The 17,702-nt window shown below is 39.1% G+C and overlaps 1 protein-coding gene and 1 long non-coding RNA gene across 10 annotated transcripts in view; one reads left to right on the top strand and one right to left on the bottom strand.

Annotated features, from left to right (window-relative positions):
• The window catches only part of ATP10B (ATPase phospholipid transporting 10B (putative)), a 348,672-nt gene that overhangs the window by 10,100 nt on the left and 320,870 nt on the right, over positions 1–17,702 (bottom strand). For all 4 annotated transcript variants that reach the window (XM_021076903.1, XM_021076905.1, XM_021076902.1 and 1 more), the window contains 3 exons: positions 13,307–13,507; positions 11,736–11,816; positions 10,371–10,475 (listed from right to left, as the gene is read on the bottom strand). In XM_021076903.1, coding sequence (XP_020932562.1) covers positions 10,371–10,475; positions 11,736–11,816; positions 13,307–13,507 — 387 coding nt within the window. The remainder of the gene's footprint in view (positions 1–10,370; positions 10,476–11,735; positions 11,817–13,306; positions 13,508–17,702) is intronic.
• Positions 1–17,702, top strand: part of LOC106506539 — a 162,165-nt gene that overhangs the window by 124,130 nt on the left and 20,333 nt on the right. The gene's annotated exons all lie outside the window — the stretch shown is intronic.

The following is a 17,702-nucleotide window of genomic DNA, read 5'->3' as shown; positions in this document are numbered from 1 at the left end:
CTTAAGCTTTAAGTATGGTTGACCTTTGAACCACATGGTTTTGGACCGCACAGACTTACAAGTGGATTTTTCTCAGTAAATACCACAGTATTACATAATCCACAGATACAGAGGACCAGTTATGGACTTGAGCATCTGCAGATTTTGGTCTTCTCAGTAGGTCCTAGAACCAGTCCCCTGCAGATACTGAGGGATGACTGCACATCCTTTAGAATTTCCTTTAGTGGAAGTCTGCTGATCATATATTCTCTGATGCTTTATTTCACCCTCATTCTTAAGATATTTTTGATGGATATAGATTCTTATTAGGCAGTTATTTTCTTCCAATATATAATCAGATAATGAAATGTTAACTTCTGGCTTCTGTTGTTGCTACCAAGAAGTTGGCAGCTATTTTATTGTTGTTCATTAGAAGGAAATCTTTCCCTCTTAAAACTTGGCAGATTTTGTCTTTAGCATTATACAGTTTTCTTATAAGTATGGATTTCTTTTTATTTATCTTGCTTGGGTTTTGCTGACCTTCTCAAATTTGTGCATTGATGTCTTTCATCACTTCTGCAGCATTCTCAAGTCCTTATCTTTTTGAACATTGCCTCTGTTTCACTTTCTCCTCTTTTCCTTCTGAGACTATAATTAAAATATGTTAGAACTTTTAAGATACCACTCTATCTTCTAGATATCTCTTAATTTTGGTTTCACAATTTTCATTATTTCCCCTTTGTTTTATATCTTGGATATTTTTTTCAGTTCACCAATTCTCCCTTCAGCTGTGCCTAATCTGCTGTTAAACCAGCCATTGAAACTTAGAGTTATTGTATTTTTAAATTTCTAAATGTTTTATTTGGTCTCTGTCAAACTCTTCTAAGTTTCTTTGTGTATGGTTTACCATTCCTTGGAGAAATCTTAAAGGCAAACACAGCTTTTCTATAATTTATAGAATAAATTCAATACCTGAAATATTTGTTACTGATATTTGCACTGGTGATCCTAATTTATGAGTTCTTGTTTCATTTTGAGCTTCCTTGTTTTTGAATGTGTGATGCTTCTTATCCTGGGAAAGTTAGTAGGGATACTTTGAGGCTTAAGATAACTATTCCTGGAGAGAAGGTGTGTATGCCTTTGCAATATCCTTAGGCACTACTGGTCTAGAGTCACTTTAAACTGAATTCATTGATCAAAATTTGGTTCACTCAGGTGATAGAAAGAATATAGGCTGCAAATCTGTATGAGGTCAGTCCATAGTCCATTTCCTAGGATAAGTCCTTTATCCTGATTCTCTCTGCTCTGTTCAGCACTGTGGAAACAATCCCTACAGACCCTGCTGGATGGGAGTGCAGGTAGGTCCCTTTTGGGTGTACCCTTACCCTGAATGTCCTAATTTAATGTGACTTATTAGACTCCCACTTTAGAAGCCTGGGTTTTAATATCTGAATCTTATGCTCAATCAAGGCTGTCAAAAAGTTCATTTTGGGCAGGGTTACGAACACCCTCAGGAAAGCAGAGGCTATGGCTCAGCTTGCTTCTCCACAGTCCCTCTTTCCTAAAGGCTTTGGTCTTTACTATCCTGTCAGTTTTTTTCATACATTTAGGGAGGATATCTCTATCTCTGTATCTATCTATATACAGAGCTATCTCTAAAGATAGATATATCTATCTCTATATATCCATTAACTTTTTTTTTTCAGTGGGAGAGATGATTTGAATATCCTAGTTCTGTTCCTAAAGAAGAAAGCAGTTAGCTAACATTTCAGTCACTTTCGTTGGGACTGTGAAAGCTGACACAGCTATTGAATTCATGTTAGATTTCTACCCAGGGAAGAAAGACATGTTCCCTCTGCTTTAAGCACTTTTAAAAGGAAAATGTATATAATTATATGATATGTAAATATATAACTATATAATATATAATTTATGTAATATAAATATAGTATAAATACATATATGTATATATTTTCCATAATGATTCTAGTAGCTGAATCCTTTCTCAGGCACAGTAGCAATCACCAGTAACTACTGGGATACTGGTCTAGAGATGCATTAGGTGGGCTAATAGTGCTGAATGGTGAGTGAAAGGAATAGATTCCCTCTTTTAAAGCTGATGAATACGTGTTCTGAGAAAAAGGGCTGAACAACCAGTCAGAGAGGACATAGAATCTTCAGTTTCATTACCCACTTAATATTCATTGAGGTCTGGTTACACTTTACAGGGCATTTTTGAAAGGTTAACGAAATACTTAATGGAGAAGAGGGTCATAGAAAGCACAGTTCCTCTTGGGAAATACCTTGAGCTAGTGTTTAAAAAAATGTAATTAAATTATTTTTACTATTTCAAGCACTCAGCCTTGAATACTTAACATCCAGCTTTATCAATATGAACCTTATGCCATAGAAAAGGGAACAGAATATGTTGGCCCCAAATGCATCTCCTGCATAAGGATTATCTTGAGCTGATTGTCCTAAAAGGAATGGCAGACACAGGAGAAGCTCAGAAAACTAAGTAGACTCAACTTTTTTTGGTAAGAGACATGTATATTTATAAGAGATATCTCCATTTGTGAGGATGTCTCTCTCTACTGGGAAGAAAAAGACTCTTCTAAATTTTTAGAAAATCTTTATCACCTTCTGTATCTGGCCTCCCTGATCCCAGTAATTCTGTTGTTTTTCACTAGAGATGGTATTTAAGGTGGGGCTAGAGCCATTTCATTTCAGGGAGTCAGTTTTCTGGTCCATCCCAAGTGTATAGGCAATATTTATTAAACTTTTGTTTTTCTCCTACTAATCTGTCTTTTATTACAAAAGTGTCTCAGCCAAGAACATAGAAGAGTAAAGGGAAAGTCATTTTTTCTTCCGCTACACTTATTTGCCTCAGTTATTATTAAAAGATTAAGCTTTACAGATACAATTTAAGCACACATTTATCCTTTGCAAATGCCTTCTCTTTAATCTTGAAAATAAATTCATTGCTCATCATTCTCCTCTGTATTTTATACATAGTATCCATGTTAGTGGATACTTCAAAATTTTATTATGTATAGGTATCTTTCTGCAATTATTTTTTACTAGACAGTATGCTTGTAACTTCACTTTTGTTGATAAATGAAGACCTAATTTATCCATTTTAAATGTTCTAGTATATGAATATGCCAGAATTTATTTTCCTAATGATAAACAACATTTAGCTGTTTCCAATTTTTTTCTTTTTTCTTTTCTTTTTTTACTATTAAGAACAATGATGTAACAAACATTCTTATACATGTCTATGTATATACATGTGTAAGAGGACTGTCCAGGGTGCATATTTAGAAGAGGAATTGAGTCATAGCATACAAGTACTTAAACTTTAGCAATTTTCAAGTTGCTCTCCAGGGTGGTGGTATCAGTTTATTCTTTATCAAGAGGCTTTCTTATCTTCAACATAATGACCAAGTAAGTTTGCCAATATTTTATTTAGAGCTGTCTACATCTATGTTCATTGAGGAGATAGGTCTATAATTTTGTTTCCTTGAACTGTCTATGTTCATTTTGGTATCAGAATTATTCTATCCATGAAAGTTGAATTGTGTTTATTTTCTATTTTCTGAATCCATGAAAAAATTGCTGTGAGATAGGAATTATCTGCCCCATAGAGCTTTGGTTATAAGGGACCAAAAACTCACCTTCATAATCCTTTGGCTTGGTGTCATTAGGGACAGGCTTACCAACTCAATTTCTGTAATGGTGATTGGTTTATTGAGGTTTAGCAGAATGATGTTGACTATGTCATGGTAAATTTTGTGTTTAAAGAAATTACTGACTCCGTTTAAATTTTCAGAAAAATATTTTAAAATGTTGATGACATGGACCTTTGTATACAAGAATTCCATATCTGTGAATGTAGAGAGCTGACCTATGCCATTTTATTTCTTTTTTAAAAGTATAGTTGATTTTCAGAGTTGTACCAATTCTTCCTGTGCAGCAAAGTGACTCAGTCATACATATATACAATCTTTCTTTATGTTATTTTCCAATATGATCTATCCCAGGAGATTGGGTATAGTTTTGTGTGCTATACCATAGGACTTGATTGCTTATCCATTTTATTATTATTTTTATCATTATTTTTAATTTTTTAATTTTTTGCTTTTTAGGAGGTTCCCAGGCTAGGGGTTGAATCGGGGCTGTAGCTGCCAGCCTATACCATAGCCAGAGCAATGCAGGATCCGAGCTGCATTGGTGACCTATACCACAGCTCGCGGCAGCGCTGGATCCTTAACCCACTGAATGAGGTCAGGGATCAAACCCACCACCTCATGGTTTCTTGTTGGATTCATTTCTGCTGTGGCACAACAGGAACTCCTGCTTATCCATTTTAAATGTCATAGTTTGCATCTACTAATCCCAAACTCCTCGTCCCTCCCAGCCCCTTCTCCCACCCCACCCCACTCCCTCTGGGCAACCACAAGTCTGTTTTCTATGTCTGTGCTATTTTGTATAAAGGATTTGAGCATCTGTGGATTTTGGTATCCATGGAGGTCTTGGGACAAGTACCCCACGGGTACTGAGAGATGAATGTATCTCTACAGTGTGATCTTTTTCATTACTAATATTTTTGTAGTCTTCTCCTCTGTGTCTTTGCCTGGATCACTTTTGCAAAAGATTAGTTTTCATTAGGGTTTTAAGAGTTTAATATTGGTCTTAATTGAACTTTCCTATTGTTTTCTTGATTTTTCTCTTTTTCTCTTTTGTTCTATTTTCTTTTAGGTTTACATGGTAATTTTTTTTTTTTTTTTTTTTTTTTTTTTTTTTTTTTGCTTTTTAGGGCCATACCTGTGGCATATGGACGTTCCCAGGCGAGGGTCAAATTGGAGCTATACCTGCCAGCCTGCACAACAGCCACAGCAATGTGGGATCCAAGCCATGTCTGAGACGTACACCACAGCTCCTTAACCCACTGAGTGAGGCCAGTGATCGAACCCTCATCCTCATGGATACTGGTTGGATTTGTTTCCACTGTACCACAACAGGAACTCCCTTACATTGTAAATTTTTAAGTTCATTGAATTAATTTCTTTTTTTTTTTACATTTTATTTTTTTAAACATTCTTAAATGATTTTCATTTTTCCCATTATAATTGGTTTACAGAGTTCTCTCAATTTCTGCTGCACAGCAGTGACCCGTTTTATATATGTGTGTGTGTATGTGTATATACACACTACACACACACATATATACATATATATGTATACACATACATACATATATATACATATATACACATACATACATATATATACACATACATTCTTTTCTCACATTATCCTCCACCGTGTTCCATCATTAGTGACTAGATGTATTTCCCTGTGCTATACAGCAGGATCTCATTGCTTATCCACTCCAAATGCAAGTCTTCATCTATTAGTCCCAGACTCCCAGTCCATCCCACTTCCTCCCCTCCCCCCTGGCAACCACAAGTTTGTTCTCCAAGTCTATGAGTTGCTTTTCTGTGGAAAGGTTCATTTGTGCCATATATTAGAGTCCATATATAAGTAATATCATATGGTATTTGTCTTTCTCTTTCTGACTTACTTCACTTAGTATGAGAGTCTCTAGTTCCATCCATGTTGCTGCAAATGGCATTATTTTCTTCTTTTTGTGGCTGAGTAGCATTCCATTGTGTATATATACCAACCACATCTTAATGCATTCATCTGTTGATGGACATTTAGGTTGTTTCCATGTCTTAGGTATTGTGAATAGTGCTACAATGAACATAGGGGTGCATGTAACTTTATTGGAAAGTTTTGTCCAGATATATGCCCAAGAGTGGGATTGTTCGGTTATATGGTAGTTCTATATTTAGTTTTCAGAGGAACCTCCATACTATTTTCCATAGTGGTTGAACCAATTTACACACCCACCAACAGTGAAGGAGGGTTCCCTTTTCTCCACACCCTCAGCAGCATTTGTTATGCGTGGACTTGTTAATGATGGCCATTCTGACTGGTGTGAAGTGGTACCTCATAGTAGTTTTGATTTGCATTTCTTTAATAATCAGTCATGTTGAGCATTTTTTCATGTGCTTGTTGGCCATCTGTATATCTTCCTTGGAGAAAGCTATTCAGGTCTTTTGCCCATTTTTCCATTGGGTAGTTTGATTTTTTTGCTGTTGAGTTGTATGAGTTGTTTGTATATTCTAGAGATTAAGCCCTTGTCAGTTGCATCATTTGAAACTATTTTCTTCCATTCCATAGGCTGTCTTTTTTTTTTTTTTATGGTTTCCTTTGCTGTGCAAAAGCTTGTCTCATTGGTTTATTTTTGCTTTCATTTCTGTTGTCTTGGGAAACTGACCTAAGAACATTTGTACAGTTGATGTCAGAGAATGTTTTGACTGTGTTCTCTCCTAGGAAATTGATGGTGTCTTGCTTTATTGCTTGTTTTTAATCTAAATGCATTGTTGCCAGATATTATTTATTTATTTTTTTGTCTTTTTGCCATTTCTTGGGCCGCTCCCGTGGCATATGGAGTTTCCCAGGCTAGGGGTCTAATCAGAGCTGTGGCCACCGGCCTAAGCCAGAGCCACAGCAACACAGGATCCGAGCCGCGTCTGCAACCTACACCACAGCTCATGGCAACGCCGGATCGTTAACCCACTGAGCAAGGGCAGGGACCGAACCCGCAACCTCATGGTTCCTAGTCGGATTCGTTAACCACTGTGCCACGACGGGAACTCCAGATTTTTAAAAAATGTCTACGTCTGTGGCATATGGACATTGCTGGGCCAGGGATTGAATCCAAGCCACAGCTGTGACCTGTGCTGCAGCTGTGGCAATGCTGAATACTTTAACTCACTGGTCTGGGGTTCAAACCTGCACCACTGCAGCAACCTGGGCTGCTGCAGTTGAATTCTTAACCCACTGCACCACAGTAGGAACTCTCAGAAAATATGTTCTTTATGATACTGATTCTTTCAAATTGCTTTGTGATTCAAAGTCTTTTATTTTTCTTTAAACTTTTGGTACATGGTCCAGATGTGTTTGAAAAGATGCATGTTTAGAACAGGATTTTATGTATTAGCTCTATCAACATTAGATCAAATGTGGTAATTTCTTTGAAGCTTGATCTACATCTGTTGCTGATAGAATTAAATACAAAACCTTATACTAGAATTGTAAATTTTCCAATTTCTCTTTATATTTGCTGGATGGAAAAGAATCTAATCGGACAATTTTTGCTTTTAATAGGTGAATTAAATACATTTATATTTATTGTGAGTATTGATATATTTAGATTAATTTTGAATATTTTTGTATTTTTTGCCATCATTCTCTTTGCCCTTATCTTTTCCTCTTTCCTACAGCCTGAGGAATTGATAGTTTTCTTTATTCCTCTATTTGCTTTCCTTTATGCTTAAGCTTAAGTTTTTAAGATATTGTTTGTAAGTATAAGATATCTTAAGTTTTAGGACATATTAATGTGTGATGAAGGCTTTAGCATAAGTCTCCTCCTTACCCTTATATTATTTCTTGTAGTAGCTTTTATGTTCTTTCATTTTTTCATGTTTCTTCACTTAGTGAATGTCTCCGTGTAGTAGACCATATAGAGTTTATCTGAAAATCTCATTTATCACTCAGTCTTAAGTGATAATGTAATTTTTATTTCGCCTCAGGTCTTTGAAGATAATTACTCCACTGTTTCTTTTCTTTTTTGCCTTTTCTTTTTGTCCTTTTTAGGGCCACATGTGTAGCAGCATATGGAAATTCCTGGCCTAGGGGTCGAATTAGAGCTGGAGCTGAGGCCTATGCCACAGAAACGTGGGATCCAAGCTGTGTCTGTGACCTACACAGCAGCTCATGGTATGGCGGATCCTTAACCCACTGAGCAAGGCCAGGGATCGAACCTGTGTCCTCATGGATACTAGTCAGATTCATTTCTGCTGAGCCATGATGGGAACTCCTACTCCACCATTTCTTGTTTTCTGTGTTTAACTGCTATTCCTTTTCAAGTAGTTTGTCCATAGTCTCTGGCATACTTTAAGATTGTCTCTTTTACACTGTACAGTTTTACTGTGATATACCAGGCAGTATATCTACATATATTGTGATTGTCATTCTTACTGGTGGACTCTTCAGATACTGCTTCTTCACCATTCTTCCATTTTTCGTCTCTGGCTTTTTGTATGTGGCTGCTGGAGCCATTTGTTCTAGCTACCATTCCTCTGGATTACATTTTCATGTTTGTGTGGCATTCTGGATGAGTTTCCAATGCTCTCTTTGTATTTGGTTATTTACTCTTAGCCAGTGGCCAGTCTACAGTGGATCTCACATACTGCATTTTTAGTTTCAATGACAAAATTTTTGCATTTTCATGAGTTCTAAGTGTTTCCTTAGCTCAGCTCAATTCCTAGTGGTAAAGTTATGACTCTTGTCTGCTTTCCTCACAGTTTCTGATAAAGCTATAATTCCCAATAGCTTGTCATGTTTCCTTCAGCTTGCTTTCTTGATTGGAGGAGCTCCAGTTCAAACCTTGGACTCAGGAGTACATGAAGCTCCAGTCTTTCTTAATCTGTAGAGCCCAACACCAATTTCTGTGTTCTCTTTCCTGCCCTAGATTCGAGGAAGCCTTCAGTTTGAGCCAGTACCTCTCCATTCCCATGGTATTTCAGCCTCTTTTGGTGCTGGTGGTTCTGAAAGAAATTTATCCTGAACTTAAGCTTGGCTGTTTTTTTTTTTGTTTGTTTGTTTTATCGCTTTGTTCTCTCTGTCATTGGCATGAACTGGAGCAGAAGACTTTTCAAGATGGGAACTCAGTGATTCAGAAGCTCACTTGAGCAGTTCTTATCAGCCACTGCCCAGTGTGTCAGAGTCTGGTCCAGCTTGTGACAGTCACAGCAGGGGATGGAGAGGAAGTTCCATTGCAGAATGTTGGGAACACACTGAGGCTACTTGGAAAATTTTCTAAATATTTCATACAAATGCTTTCAGGAAGAGGCATTTCAGCTTGGCTAAGGACAACTCTTTCTGTAAAGTGGTCTCCCTGCACCTGTCAATCTTATCTCCTCACACTATTAGCATAGAGGTTAAAAGGTTAAGAGTCAGATGGCCAGGGTTCAAACTTGCTTCCATCTTAAACTACTTAGGGAAAGTTTCTTAGCATCTTTACGCCTATTTCTCTATAGTATAAGAATAAAAAAAACCCACACCTAACATGCACATACTGAAAAATGATTTTTTTTCGCTGCTCCCCTAACATACAGAAATTCCTGGGCCAGAGATCAAACCTGCACCACAGAAGTAACCAGAGCCACAGCAGTGTCAATGCCAGATCCTTAACTGCTAGGCCACCAGGGAACTCCAGATTTCCATTACACATTTAGTTAACATCCATCGCTTTGTAGTACAGGTGACCCTTGAACAACAAAGGTGTGAACTGTATGGCTCCACTTAAACACAGATATTTTTTCATATACTGCAGTCTTACAGAATCCATGGCTGCTTGAATCTACAGATACGGAGGGCCAACTGTCATGTTACATGTGGATTTCCCAGCGCGTGGAGGGTTGGCATCCCTAAACGTGGAATTGTTCAAAGGTCAACTGTTATGCATGTTAAGTCATTATGTTGTGCAACTTAACTTATACTATGCTATGTATTAGTTATATCTTAATAAAAGTAAAAAAAACCCTTCCAAATCCACCTAACACAAAGGGCTCTGGGAGTTTAAATGAGATAATACATTAAAATCATGCAGATAAGTACCTGGCATATAAGTTTTTTCTTTTTTTTTTTTTGGCCATAACCATGGCATGTAGAAGTTCCCAGGCCAGGGATCAAACCCATGCCATAGCAGCTACTCAAGCTGCTGCAGTGACAATGCTGGATCTTTAACCCTTTGCACAACAATGGAACTTTCCCGCATATAATTTTAAGCTCCTTGTATTTATAATTATCATTGACTAGCTGAATTTAATGAGAAGCTGGCATCCCCTTTTCAGATACTAAAATGTGATATTTGGATGTGCTTGAAATATGCTTATATGAAGACAGTCTTCTGATCTTTTACCCCCAGGTTAAATGAGGAGCATACCTCTCTAGCATAGCCTCAAGTATGGTCCATCTAATGTCTTCCTCATCTCTCAAACATCCCTGAATATTTTAACCAAAAATATCTATTTGGGCAACAAACTGTATTTATATGTCTTAGTTTTATCATGCTGGCTAGATGGTACACAAGTTGAGGCCAGGAATTTTATCTTCTATGCCTCTTTTTCCTTGTACAAGTGAAACACAGGTGGACCAACGATACAGGTAAAACAACCAGGAAATCAGAAATATGAATATGGCCAATAGACAGGAACACAGTTTTTAGGCCAAAAGGGCTCTGCAGTACTTACCCAGGTCTTCATTTCCATTGCTTGGTGCAAGAGGATTGTGGCAAGGGAGATGGTGTTGATGGGTGTCCCAAAGGTGAAGACATCGATATCAGAGTCCTTGTAGGTCTGCAGAGGGGGAGAAAACAGGCACTGTCAGATGTGCCCCTGGGCTGAGGGCCATGGTGTTGACAAGTGATGATGAAGCATCAGGGAGGGCAGGTGTCAAGGGGTGCGGGTGGGGGGAAGAAATAGGGGAGAAGCTGTCCAGCTCCCATCCACGTGGAGCAGACCCAAAGCACAGGCAAGATGAGTGAATTGACAGGACTAAATTCTTTAAAATGTCTTTGCAAAGGAAGCCATGCTAAGTTTTCAAGAACACTGCAGAATTAGTGAACGAAGAATGTATTATTGAGTACCTGCCAAGCACAATGCCTGTTGTTCTGTGTCCACTTTCAAGGATTTTAGAATCTACTAGGAGGGCAAATGTAGTAGAATTTAAGGGGTGAAGGCTACAATGGAGACAAGTACAAGGCATCCTGATAGTAGAGAAGAGAAATCAGCTGAGAAATCAGTAAGAGGAGTTATTCTCTTGAAAAGAGAGGAAAGGCAGAGCAGGCAAAGGCTAGAACTGAGGGTGAAAAGTCTAAATAGTCCTAGATGGCAGGTCTATTGAGCACGTAGTAAGGGCAAAAGATGAGGTAGAAAAGCAAGCAGAGACCTGGCCAGGAGATGATACCATAAACTGGAAATTCAGAGAAAGCACAAAAACACCCACCTCCTCAACACCCGTTATATTGTTAATGACAAAAGACACCACTGTCTACCTGGTAGCAATTACTCCACATCTGAGTTCCCTGTCCAGGAGGAATAGAGATATCCTATGCTACGTAAATTCTCACTCTTTAAGTAGAGGGGCTGGTATTCTTTGCCATCTGAATGCTTGCTGCCTTGACCTTGGAAGCACAAGTCTAAATATAAATCATGGGGTGTAAATTCAGATACCTTCATTGTTCCAGCAAGGAGCAGTCAGTGAGTGAAGAAGGCCAGGTATGATAAATAGGGCTTGGTGGGGACTATGGCAAACTGGAAAACATGTACCCTATCTAAGCAGGGTTGTGAGTCAACTTTGGATTTTTGCTGTGAGGGAAAAAATGACCCAGTAGAATGAGGGCTTTCATTTTTATACAGGCTGGCAGAAATTAATATGTTTTAGTAATATGTATTCTTACTTTCCAAATACTCTGGATAGGGTGGAGTCTGGAGGCCACCTATCTGGAGCCCCTGCTCTGAAGTGTCCAGAGAGACACTATTAACCTGGGATTTCATATAAATAGGACCAGTTCTACCCTTCTATTTGTGTGGTTTCAATGGGACTATACAACTTACCAGGTAGGGGATAAAGAAACAGACAAGGCTCTGGTAGAACGCATCCACCATGGAAATCCAGAAAGTCAACAGGTTATAACACTGCCAGGAAAGAACACAGTGACCGTTACCACCATCAAAACAAGACTCTATTCTTTGTTAGCAATTTGTTTTTGCATAGCTGGGAAAGACAGTGTAGCACTTACAATGCTTCTTATCTTAGAGGCAATAGAATAACACAGTTAAGAGCACAGACCTATGGGTGACAGACCTGAGGCCAATTTCCAGCTCTGTATCACCTTAGTGAAAGTCACTAAACTCTGAGAACTGGTTCTTCTTCCATTAAAGTAGATAAAAACAACACCTTGGGTTTCAAGAGGTCTAAACATAAGTGTGCTTTAGGACCTAGTAAGGGCTCAGCTATCATTTATTAGCACATTGCTAGTGCTAATACAAACTTGGTAAGTTTAGAGCTTCTGAGGTTTGAGAATAGCACCCAAAAGGTAGCTCTTCAATCACAGCCTGGGATCCCAGGTTCCCAAGAGAGAGCTCAATGGCTTCAGAGACAAGCTTTCTCACTTTGTTCTTCACTCTTCCTGCCTTCCTGGGGAAAAGTTAAAGCATTTAACAGTGAATGATTTTGCTACATTAACTCCTTTTAATTTAGCTATTCAAGGAAGACACTCTGTAGCCACCTTGCCTATGGGAAGGGGCATTTAGAAGGGCCCGGGTTGTACAGGTGCCATCCCCATGTCTTACTCTCCAGAAGCACTGGGAAGGCTGTGTTGCTCTCCACCATCTTAGGGTTAGGACTGGGGCTTAGTTCTTCATTGGCTGTCCACAAAATATCCTGGCTTTCAAACACCACACCTGGCTTTGCCCTCCTTTCCCCAGGGTACAAAGGTACCCTCATGCATTTTTATATCCCTTTTCAAAGACCTCCCCCTTAGAGGCAGTCAGGTTCCCTTTCTGCCTTCTGCATCCAAGCTCCTGGTCTGTATCTGGGCTAGTTGGAGTACCTACTCTCTGTCTTCCCCAAATCATTTAGGGCTTCATTGTGTCCTCTGTGCCTTCTGGGAGCCCATCCTGATGGCTTCTCAAGCCTTCTTTAGCCTACTTGATGTCAGCAAATTCTAGACCATGTGCAGTCTTGAATTCTAAGTTTTGCCTTTCCCAACATGAAGTAGAAACCCACATTTAGAAAGCCTCACTCATTGCTGAGCAAACTTTTAGTCCCAGGGGTGGGGTGTGCTTCCACACCAAGCTGTGGGGGTTCTGCTGAAGGCCTGGAGAGAGATGGTGGCTTAGGGAGATGGGATCTTTCTGCACACCCTCTTCCCCTTCAACCAGGGCAATCTCATATTAGCATGTAATATAATTAAGGAATACCTAAAAAGAAAAATACCCACTGGTCTGGTCCATCACCATCAATAGCAAGTGAGAAACAAGTTAGGAACAGGGAGTTCCTGGGTCACGTGGGAGGTAGTGACAGTATGGTAACCGGGACACAGGACCTCCTGCCCGGTTCTCCTCCTCTGACACCTCCAGGGAGGAGTGTGAGCCACCTCGCCCTGCCTGCCCGAGCCCCTCACCTCGGAGTTCTGGCCACTCTTATACAGCTCAGGCAATGCCAGCAAGGTCTCCATCGAGATGTCCTTATCGAGGATTCCGAAGACAAGAGGAGGCAAGGAGGTGAAGAAGAGATTGAAGAAGATCATCTGCCAGTAATCAATCATGGTGGAGCCGGAGAAGCCACAGAAGAACTGGTACCAGAAGAGCAGGTTGACATAGCACTGTGGGAAGAGACCAGGCCTTGTGCATAAGAACCCATGGCAGCCTCGTGCATAAGGATCCACCAGGTGCTGCTGGGTCCCTCTGACAAGTCACTGCTTGGATTTGGAGCTTTATCTCACTCATTCATCCATGTAGGGTTATGTAAGGACTAGAGATAATGCTTATCCTTAGAGCAGCAGCAGCTGCTGCTACTACTACTACAGCTACTATTAACCTTTAGGACATGAGGGGAATTCCACCAGCTTCTTCAAGTAAGTGAACCATAGTGGTTAAAAGTATAAACTTTTGAAGGCAGAGAGGACCGGTTTTGAATTCCCAGTTCTGTCAAGTACTAGCTGTGTGACCTTGAACCAATGGCTTAGCCTTTCTGAACATCATCTTGCCATCTTTCAGATGGAAATAGCGGTACCTAGACCATTGTGCATGATTCTGAAAGGCAAGAGTTAGGATTAGCAGTGTGGTAAAATGAAGACTTGATTGCGGGCAGGAAGGCTGGAGGAGGACGACTTCCTGGGGAGTTTGACTGCATGACACTTTTAGAATGGTGGAGAGGAAAATCTTGTACCTAAGTGTGTCCTTCTACTTTCTAAAGATCTTGCCACTCAAGACCTTCCCACCTGAGAAGGGCTGGGTCACTGTTATTGTCTAAAATAGTGTAATGTGGTTTGCTGATTTGACCAAGGTCACGGAAGCAGCTGGTCCTGGAGTTAAGATATAAACTTCTCAGCTCCAGGGGTTGAGGCACAGAGGGATGAAGGATGTTCTAAGAAACTGTTTAGCAGGTTTGTGCTTAAGCTAGAATTCTCTAACTGTGGGGATAGTGTTATTGTAATAATGCTTCTAATAATATTAAAAGTCATATTATAAATACTGTAATTGTTGTTTGAGCTTCTGTTTATGCCAGGGATGTGATATATTATAGGATATTAGTATATGTTACATTGGTACATGTGCAATAATACATAATTTGTTGAGGGGGGAGGAACATGGAGAATTAAAGTGAACTGGGCAGCAGAGAACTAGTGTGTATTGAGTTTCCTGCCCTACACCACACACACCAGAGGCACTGGTGGGCTTTAATTAAGGCTTAGAGTAATAAAGCGCTAATTCTTGGATATCATTGGCTCAGTTTCCTATAGAGATATTCTTACTGAATTATAATTTAATCTTGATTTTTATTGAGTTGTTAGGAAAAAAAAGGCTAGGGCCAGCATCAAGATGGCAGAAGAGTAAGATGTGGCGCTCACCTTTTCCCACAAACACATTAAAAAAACCTCATCTACATGTAGAACGATTGGCACAGAACATCTACTGAACTATGACAAAAGACCTTAAACCTCTAAAAGGGCAAGAAACCCTCCACATAACTGGGTCAAACAAAAGAAAAAAGAGAGATAAGAGAGGAAAAAAAAAGGAATCATGATGGGACCAGCACTCCTGAGAGAGCTCCGAAAGAGGAAAGGAACCTTCACCCTGGGAAGTCACCTAACTGACAGGAGATCGGCCAAGGAGGAAATCTCAAAGCCTCGCAGAAAAGTACATCAGCTGGACTAAGGAGGGCAAAGCAGAGAGAGAGCTGCTCAGACTATTGGTATCACCATCCACAGACATCACAGCCTGAGACACTTGGGCAGGAGCTGGACACTGAGATTCAGGCTCTGGAGGTCAGTTCTGGGAAGAGGACTAGGGTTGGCTGTGTGGAGACAGCCTCTGGGGCTAGGGAACATGCACCATGGGCTGGAGAGTGGAGTGCCACAGATGAGAGAGCTCAGATTGAGACCTGGACCTGCAAGAAAAGCAAGGTGTCATTTTTGGGGAGGGTGAGAGGAAGAGGGGCTGACCACCATAGGACTATCTTTCTCTGCACATGTGTGGGCTCTCGGGCAGCAGGGAACCTCTTGTGCAGGCTATAGGCAGCTGGGCACCTCTTGCATGGGCTAAGGGTGGAGTGGGCCAACCACCACAGCCATATCAGACTCCAAAGTGGGCATGGCCCACCACCACTAAGGCTCTGTGAACAGGTACCAAATGAAAAAACATGAAAGCAATATAAGAGACCTATGGGAAAATATAAAGTGGCCAATATACACATAATAGGAATTCCAAAAGGAGAGGAAAAAAAAAGGGGATTGAAAATATATTTGAAGAAATTATGTCTGAAAAATTTCCAAATCTAAAGGAAACTGATATCAAGATATAGGAAGCACAGAGGGTCCCAAACAAGTTGAACCCAAATAGGCCCACACCAAGACATATTACAATAAAAATGGCAAAAGTGAAAGAGAGGATTCTAAAGGCAGCAAGAGAAACACAAAGAATTAATTATAAGGGAACCCCCATAAGGCTATCAGCTGCTTTCTCTACAGAAACACTATAGGCCAGAAGAGAGTGGCAAGATATATTCAAAGTTCTGAAAGGAAAAAACTTGCAGCTTAGAATACTCTACCCAGCAAGAGTATCATTTTAAATAGAAGGGAAAATAAAGAATTTCTCCAACAAACAGAAGCTAAAAGAGTACAGCAATACTAAACCTGTTCTCAAAGAAATACTGAAAGGGCTTCTATAAATTAAAAAAAGAAGTAAGAATAAATAGAATGGAGGAAACCACAATTGGAAAGCAATCACTTAAATAAGCCAGCATACATATCTAAAAGTGGGGAAAAAAACTACTGTAAAAGTGATGATAAACACAAGGAACAGCAAAAGGACAAACATGAAGATGTTAAAAAGGACTTAAAAATCATAGAATGTGGAGAAGTTAAGTGGGAAAATCTAGACTCTTTTTTTAAATAATAGTTTGAGCCTGTATGACTATTAGCTAAAGCAAGCAGGTACAGGAAGGGATTAACATACTTAAAAAACACGGCAACCACAAATCAAAACCAAACATTACATTCAGAAACACTAAAAAGAAATACAAGCATAAAAGAAATGAACATAATCCAATCAAAAAAAGAAAGGAAGGAGAAACATAGAATCAACTGGAAAACAAGGTTTAAAATGGCAAGAAATACGTATTTATCAATAACTGCCTAAAATGTCAATGGACTGAACGCTCCAATCAAAAGACACAGAGTGGCAGATTGGATAAAAAGGTAAACACCTATAATCTGGTGTCTACAAGAGACTCATCTTAGGGCAAAGGACACACATAGATTGAAAGTGAGGAGATGAGAAAAGATTTCATACCAATGGACAACTCAGAAAAGCAGGAGCTGCAATACTCATATCAGACAAAATAGACTTTAAAGTGAAGGCCATGAAGAAAGACAAAGAAGGACACTATTTAATGGTAAAAGGATTCATTCAAGAAGAGGATATTATAATCATCAATATATATGCCCCTAATATAGGAGCACCCAAATACCTACAACGAATACTAACAGACATAAAAGGAAAAATTGGTGGAAATACAATAGTAGTAGAAGATGTTAACACCCCTATAGACAGAAAATAAAGCAAAAGAGATCCTAAATGACACAATAGAAAAGTTAGACTTAACTGATTTTTCAGGACAACACATCCAAAAAAATCAGAATAGACATTCAAGGGCATATGGAATATTCTCAAGGATTGACCACATACAGGGGGCCCAAAACTAACCTCAACAAATTTAAGAGTATAGAAATTTTTTCAAGTATCCTCTCTGACCACAAAGGCATGAAACTAGAAATCAACCACAGGAAAAGAAATGAGAAAAGACTGACTACATGGAGACTAAAGAACATGCTACTAAAAAAAAAATGGCTCAATGAGGAAATCAAAAAATACCTCAAGACAAATGATAATGAAAATGCAACCATTCAAAAATCTATGGGATGCTCAAAAGCAGTTCTTAGAACAAAGTTCATGGCAATTCAGGCCTTCCTCAAAAAAAGAAGAAAAATCTCAAATCAACAACTTAACCTACCACCTAAATGAACTAGAAAAACAAGAAGAAACAAAACCTAAAGTCAGAAGAAGGAAGGAAATCATAAAGATCAGAGAGGCACTCAATAAAATAGAGATTAAAAAAAAATAGAAAAATCAGTAAAACCAAGAGCTGGCTTTTTGAAAAGGTAAACAAAATTGACAAACTTCTGGCCAGACTCAGCAAAAAGAAGAGACAAAGAATCCAAATAAACAAATAAGAAATGAAAAAGGAGAAGTCTCAATGAATATCGCAGAAATACAAAAAAAAAAACCTATGAGAAT

This window comes from Sus scrofa, chromosome 16 (genome assembly GCF_000003025.6).
Source record: "Sus scrofa isolate TJ Tabasco breed Duroc chromosome 16, Sscrofa11.1, whole genome shotgun sequence".
Lineage (NCBI taxonomy): Eukaryota > Metazoa > Chordata > Mammalia > Artiodactyla > Suidae > Sus > Sus scrofa.
The sequence above is the reverse complement of the archived record's forward strand: the minus strand, read 5'-3'. Positions and strand labels throughout refer to the sequence as shown.